We start from the raw sequence: 7,500 nt of genomic DNA, 5'->3' as shown, positions 1-7,500 counted from the left end.
CCACGAAGCGGGTCATTCAGTCTCAAGCAGAAGTCGCACAGTCAGAAAGAAAACTGTCGAGGGCCTTCCCACCTTCCCATTCGGCCCCATGCACGTCTGACATTAGGCTTCATGCACAATAGCTAACGCGCTTTCAAAATCCCCCCTAATCGTCTCGGCGAAAACGAAGGCAGAGGCAGCTAGTGTTTCACCCATACATGCCGGCAACAACGCAAAAAAAGGTTGGAAAAAAAATAATTATAACATTTTCGCACGCGCTTTCGTCATTAATTTTTAAGGTTTCCTGTTTACTTAGCCTTACTGATGCGTTTTGACAATACTTCTACGCTCCAATTTCATCGTTTTAATTACTTCTTAGTTTTCAAAGGCCTAACCCTAACCCTAACCCTAACCTAACCACTAACCCCGAAGAAAAGGAAACTAGATGTTTTCGACAACCGATGCCTTCGCCGTATCCTAGGAATAAAGTGGTTTCACCGGGTAAGGAACACTGCAGTCAGGGAAAGAACAGGTCAGACTCCAGCATCTTTGCTCCTTAAAACTAGAAGACTAAGATGGTTTGGCCATGTCAGTCGGATGGGTCAGGAAAGGCTTCCCAAAGCCTTATCGCAATGGAGACCTAAAAATGCAAAGTCAAGAAGGGGAAGGTGCCGCACCCGGTGGATCGATGCCGTGGAACGGGATGCAAAACGAACCAGAATGGATCAGGATTTGGAGTCAACGGCAGCTGACTGGAGGCACAATGACGGGACATGCTCGCACTATTGGTGTCTTAGCACCGCGTTGCAGAGATGATTTCAAAGGCCTTTCCGTTATTTGCCTACCCACGCTAAAACTGGAGCTTTTTGGAGATTATGCATTCTAAAGAGTCTTCACCATTAAATTCAAAATAAAGTCTCAGATTACGTCGGTGTTTTCAGGCGTATATTGGTTCTCTATTCTGCTCCGTGAGGTTTTTCTCCGGGTATTTCGATTTTCCCCTCCCCCAAAAACCAACCTAAATGATATTTTAGAATAAAATAGATGTTAATGCTGGTAAGCAAATACTGGGCAGCGCCTAGGAGGAGAGCGTGACTTGCCATCACGTGACTACCTTATTTGGCTCTTTCATTCATCCCGCCATGCGAGCCTTCTCAGTTTGACATTTCCAAAGCTCAACTAGTTCTGTTTTTTCCGTTCAGCAATTTAATCCCTCCCTCCCGCCCGTTTTGCTTTCTGGTTCTCTTGTATTTTATCTTATTTTTTCCTTATGAGCTTCTGTAACCTATTTAATAGTTCTCCTTAATAAAATATGGGCGGGGAATTGCTGCCTGCGGCACCCCTTCAGCCCTGTGCTGAAGCCCCGTTAGGGAGGGGGCATATTGTTACTTTGCTGACTGGGTTAACTTGGCCCCAGGACATTATGCCAGCAACTATGCCCGCCTTGCAATACAGGCATGAGGCACCCCCTCGACTAGTTGCCGAGGCCCCTCATCCGGTGGTCCATACCGGCGGTGGGTATTATTCGCGCCTTGCCAGTATTCTTTCTGACCTTCAAGGGTACCCAACGAGAAAATTAACCCAAAATCCTTTGCTGGGGCATTTCTAGGTTCCTTTTTATGTGTAAAGGCGGTCTAAACATATGTTTTTATCACCTAGAATAATTTCATTTGTTCGGATATCTTAGCTGAAAATTGCAGTGTCCTAAAATTTTAGGGAATGCAATCTTCGTTTCAGAAATTGATAACTGAACGTTACCTTCTAAGAACTTCCCAGGGAAACATTTGCTCATCCGAAACTGCTAAGTGACCTTTTTAAGTGCCAAAAATTGCAAAATATCCCTTCCGAAAACGTAAGAGACTGCTTCTCTCTGGTCACGAATCTTTTTGGTGATGTTTTAGTAAAGAAATCTATAGCTGTTTGGCAACGTGGAACCCAAATTCTTAGAATAGCTTGACTCTCCCGAACACATATTTCACCGAAGATTATCGTTGGGTGCCCCTAGACTTACGTAATTTTACATTATTTCAACGGGAACTCGATTAGAGTTGTTTCGGGTGGCCAGCTACTGAAACTTTGTAAAAACTCTCTTTACTTACGGAAGGTACAAATAAATTGGTGTTGTTGCAAAAGTGTCAACAGCTAAATGAAGTAGTAAAGGGGGAAGCTCTACGAAACTGTGAGGGATCGAAACAACAAGATTTGATTGAAATTAAAAGATGAGCTAGACACACGAGAGGAAGGAAAGACAACGCAAGAACTTAAATTCAGTCGAGCCAAAAACAATTATAATAGAGACAACCTTGTCAAATAGTCAGCAACTATCCATCGTTAGTTTCATTAGTCACGTGGGGTGCCCCCTGCAGGGGCAGACCACGTTATAAAATGGGGGCCGTTTGTTTTTCCTCGTATTCACAAATTGTAGCGTTTGTTATCATTGTCTAGTTTCTGTAAATAGAAAATAAAACGGAATATTTTAGAGGCCACTTGTTCATTCTACGTCATCCATATGTCATGGTCATATTACGTCATTCACAAGTCATGGTCATTGTCACTTTTTGTGTTCTCTTCGCTTGTTTCCTGAAATCGGAGGTATACGAAAGAATTTCTACTGTCGATCGCCTGCAGAGGTTTCGCTAAAGGTTGAATGTTGACTTTCTGTTTAAGCCATTAGTACCTGTTGCAGCTTTCATATCGTCGTTATCTGTTTCATGAAAAGTATGTCGTGTTTTGTGTAGACTGCAAAACAGTCGGTTTTCGAATTCTTGAGCAAAGCGCGCGAGCTTCACACGCGTGTGAGGCGAGAAAAAAACCGTATTTATAGCGTCTCTCCCCAGTCTCACTCCTCGTTTTTACCCTCGCTCCTTTCGCTTAAAAAGACGCATACGGCTGTTTTGCAGTCTATGTTTTGTGGGAGGTTTATAGGTCACACAACGTGTCAAAACTACCGTAGTACTAAAGTGTAATAGCAACGAATGATCCCCCGAAAATTGAGTTTGTGATTCCTTTTGAATTGGATAGAGTCAACTTTTGTGCTTCGCGTGCACATCAATCACGTGCTTCTCTGTAATCCTTCCGCTATGTTCTCTTTTTCCTACCTTAGATATTCACGTGACTTGTGGGTCTTCATTGTTCAATACTTTCTTAAAATACGATTTAACGACACAAAAAGTAAAATATGATTTTGTAATATACAAATACGTCAAACGTTTGCGAGCGAAGACAATTACTTGATGTTTCCCGCCAAAGCGCTCCGGTAATCTACCAAAAATGCTGCCAATCAAAATGAACTTCTACTTCCGGCAAAAAAGTATGATGCCAATATCTCTGGAAATATTTGATCATTTTACATACTCTTTTTTGCGATCTACTGGTGTGACCCTAACCGTTAACTTAAAATCCAAAACAATTTCGGAAAAATTTCTCCCTTGAATTAAAGTGCCTCTTATCTTTTCCTCGACCAATGAAAATATCAACTATAGTCAAATAAATTTTCCATTTTTGGCTGTAATTTCAAGAACTTCAAGTCTCGTACCCCTTCTTATTGTGCTTTTACCGTTTTCCGTTTTCCCTCAACAGGTATACATACACCCTCTCCAACTTATTCGTTTCATGATGACAGATCATACTGTACACTGACTTACAACTGGTCTGAACTGTAAAAATGAAAGAAGAGGTTTGAGCTGATACAACACCCGCGATATCAATAACAACTGCAGCCTTGGACAAAATTGTTGAAACATTTTGCAATACCTTGCCCTCCCACAACGTTGTTTTGCCAAATGGGCTCAGAAACTCGCGTGCAAACAATATTGTGAGGGACGAGTGAGCCGCGAAAGTTTCAGGTCTGTGTATTCTTGTACTGCTTCCAAGGAATTTTGAGACAGTGAGAGATTTACAGCCGCTGCCTGTTGCCTGGTTTGATCATTGAATCCCACGTGAACTCCTCATTGGCGTCTTGTTTCTTTTCTAAAATGGCGCGCACCTTTGTCGATCTTTTTTTCGCGTAACCAATTCTCCATTTCCCTTTGAAAGGTCGCAACGTAGGTTACTTTTAGCGAGTCCAGCATTCAGAGGCCCATCGTTTCTTGTCAAAAACAAGTCAAAAGCAAGCGGTGGCGAGGTCTAAGATTTCGGGCCTTCGATTTAGATCAGTGGGTCTTCGTTTTAGACCATAGGGTCTTAGGTCTTAGCATTGACGCAATAAAGCTGTTATCATGGACCGATTATCACGTTCACTGATTTTCATCGCTCCTTATTTTATTAATTTTAGTAAGTAAGTAAATAAGTTAGTAAGTCAAATTTTAGATGAAGCTAACGGACAGCTACAAGTCCTGGAACATGACGATGTGTTTGTCTTACTTCCTCCCATCGTCTATCTTTCCTTGCGTAACTTCCTTCCGGAACTGCTTTGTGCGCTTCAGTCCAGTCCCAGTCCATCAAGGAAGTCCGTCCGTGTGTTCTGGGAATCTGGGAACGATAGTTGCAACACGAGGATGCGAACAAATCCAAGATGGTGGGTGGTGAAGAGTTTTGCTGCTTGTGTTTTTTTTATCTACCCTAGCGTTTTTTTCCGTTTAGTGAGAATTTGTTTGATTCCCCCTTTAGGTTCTTTATGTGTTGTATGAGCATGCCTCGGGCTATGCTATCTTCAAAGTCATTGGACAAGAAGAAATCGGCGTCTTGTTGCCAGAAGTTCAAGAATCGGTCTCAGATCTTTCGCGATTTGGAAAATTGGTTAAGTTGGCAGCATTTTCTCCCTTCAAATCGGGAACGAATGCATTAGACAACATCAACTGCGTATCGGAAGGTTTGTATCAAAATCTCAGAATATGAATTTTGCAACTAGTAAAGCTAACATAAAGTGCCCAAAACCGATCGTGCTTGCTAGTTATCCCGCTTCTATCATTACCACGTGTAAGACCTACTTTGTTTTGATAATGTTTCGCCTTGTCCTCCGCGAGATCTTTAGTTAAGAAGAATGTTCATTCTTCGATTATGTCTTCAGCATTTCAACCCGAGCTCAAGTATAACAGCGAGCCAAATCATCCCATGGATTCATCCCATGGATCCTATTATTTTCCTTGTATTATGATGGTGAAAATAAGCTTATGTATTTTGATGGTCGAAAGATCATCGCATTCAAGAGAGCATTTTAAGCAAAGAAGCCTGAGTCTAATATGAAATGGCTGAAAACAACCCTGGACCATCCAAACCATTCCACAGCTACCTATCGATGTACGAACAACGAAAGGGTTTCCCTCATTAAAATTTTTTAAAAACCTTATGTAGTAACTTTGGCCCTTGAGGACCTCAAAATAAAGAAATGAAATTCAAATACCTCCAACCACCTGGTATTGTTCGGTGACAAGGTTAGATTTAGTTATCTTGAATGTTGTTTTGGCTCTTTGTGTGATCTTTTGTTAACAAAATTAATGGTTGTGGGTTTTTTCCCCTACTAGTAAACGTCTCTTTTCTTTTGCATTTGCTGGGCTGACAAGTGTGAAAGAAAAGGGACCTCTGGCATGGGTCAAAACTCAATGTGATAAGCATGCGTGACATAGCGACCTAATCCTCTCATGATACTTTGTGTTGTGTAGGCTCACTTACATGTAACAACAGGGAAATTACTGTAAAGGAATGGGAGGAACACAACGGGCTCAAGTCACCGTCAGCAAACATAAATGATTCTCGGGTGGCATGTGGTTTGAATAGTGCCGGTTGGATCAAAATGAGTTTCGACCCATGGCAGAGGTCTGTTTTCCCGTACTTGTCATCCCAACAAACGCAAAAAGAAAAGTGACCTGCTAGCAGGAAAGGATTTGCTTGGTTGGCTGTGAATTTTTTCTGGGTTATTATAGGTTATCGTGGTCCATTAAAAGTTCTGGCACACTGTTGGAAGTTCTATTTTCTTGTTATTTGCGTGTAGTACCATAATTTATTATTTGAATCTTGAGGAATACACTTGCTCTGGTTTGACTATAAGATTGTGTTTGTTTTCAGGTATCATTCACGATGACCTCAAGACATTCTTGGAGGCAAATGTACCAACTGGAAAGAAGAAAAAAGTTGTGTTGGGTGTGGCTGATCCTAAACTGGGTGCTGCCATTCAGGAGTCTGTTAATATTTCTTGTGAATCTGGAGGTGTGGTTCTTGAGGTACTGAGGGGTGTTAGGTTTCACTTTGAAAAAATGATCAAAGGACTTACTGGTCCAATGGCAGCCAAAGCCCAGTTGGGTCTGGGACACAGTTACTCCAGAGCTAAAGTGAAGTTTAATGTCCATCGTGTGGATAACATGATCATTCAGTCCATTAGCTTGTTGGACCAGCTTGATAAAGACATTAACACCTTCTCCATGAGAATCAGGTATACCTGTGCCTTTTCCTAAACTGTTAATTCTTAGTGGTAAAGTTTAAGTTACCGTATTTACCCGTGTATAAGTCGATCCCATGTATAAGTCGACCCCCCATTTTTGATGGCAAAAAACGCAATTTCTTAATTTCTTTGTCAAATGTTCATGGGACACTAATCTTGTATTCTTCGATTTCTGGAAATGTGGATACACAAAAAAATCAGGGCCTCAAGCACTTAATAGTTTTGTTGTTCAGCAGCTGTTGTATATGCGGGCGTTTTGTCCTTGAGTTTTGAAAAAGTTCTCGGAAAATCGAACATGGAAAGGTCAAACGCACCTGTTTCGTGGTGCAAGGATAAAGGGGGTTAGAGGAGAGGCACGATTCAACAGCAGAGAGGCAGGAGGCAGTCTTTGGAAATAACTTGCGAACGGTGCGAAAAGGTGCAAGGTTTAATTGGTCCTTGACTAACAATTTCTCAAATGACAAACAAAACTCATAAACCAAACAATAAGAAGTTTGCAAAAGCATTTAAATCTGCCAGGTTTGTATAAAGAATAAAAAAACAACCATTACCAACCAGCATTTTCACGCAAACACGAGTAACAGTGCTTGCACGCAAACACGAGGTATTGTGCCAGGTTACTAAGCCGTTGAACGATCGTGTTTTATTCGAAGAAACAGAAATGCCTTTTAGAGCTTTCCGCCTTTGGAAAACGAAAATTTCCAGTGTCTATTTCATATTTGTGCTTGTGAGTATCTTCAACATTTAGAGTTGGACAAATCCTTTTTTATTTCAACTGGAATTGCTCACATTCGTTTTGAAGTCTTTTGTCATTCATTTTGAAGTCTTTTACAATGTACGTCGGCTTTTGTCCACTGCGTTCGTTATGCCCAAGACAACATTATTATGTTAATTTTGAATAAATTACTTAGCTGGAACTTGGCTCAAAATCTTTGACCCGTGTATAAGTCGAGGGCGATTTTTGGAGCTTCTTTTGAGGCCATAAAAGGTCGACTTATACACGGGTAAATACGGTAAGCTAATTTGTATTCTTGTCATCATTGGTTCTGCAGGGACATCAATACTAGTGGAAGACCATTAAACACAGAAATAAAGTAGATTTAAACTGTCTAAGATGAAAAAAACCAGCTCTTGTTTTTCTTCAC

General features: G+C 41.1%; 2 protein-coding genes across 2 annotated transcripts in view; both read left to right on the top strand.

The window, feature by feature from the left end:
- The window catches only part of LOC138040697 (STAGA complex 65 subunit gamma-like), an 11,342-nt gene extending 10,429 nt beyond the window's left edge, over positions 1-913 (top strand). The window contains exon 11 of the mRNA XM_068886378.1: positions 1-913. This exon is cut by the window's left edge and continues 186 nt beyond it. The gene's annotated coding sequence lies outside the window, so the exon portion shown is untranslated.
- Positions 914-4,454: 3,541 nt separating this feature from the next.
- LOC138043659 (nucleolar protein 56-like) overlaps positions 4,455-7,500 on the top strand; it is an 11,358-nt gene continuing 8,312 nt past the window's right edge. The window contains exons 1-3 of the mRNA XM_068890029.1: positions 4,455-4,495; positions 4,588-4,789; positions 5,983-6,346. Of these exons, the coding sequence (XP_068746130.1) occupies positions 4,493-4,495; positions 4,588-4,789; positions 5,983-6,346 (569 nt within the window). The 5' untranslated portion in view covers positions 4,455-4,492. The remainder of the gene's footprint in view (positions 4,496-4,587; positions 4,790-5,982; positions 6,347-7,500) is intronic.

The sequence above is a fragment of the Montipora capricornis genome, chromosome 3 (assembly GCF_036669925.1).
Source record: "Montipora capricornis isolate CH-2021 chromosome 3, ASM3666992v2, whole genome shotgun sequence".
Taxonomy (NCBI): Eukaryota; Metazoa; Cnidaria; class Anthozoa; order Scleractinia; family Acroporidae; genus Montipora; species Montipora capricornis.
The sequence above is the reverse complement of the archived record's forward strand: the minus strand, read 5'-3'. Positions and strand labels throughout refer to the sequence as shown.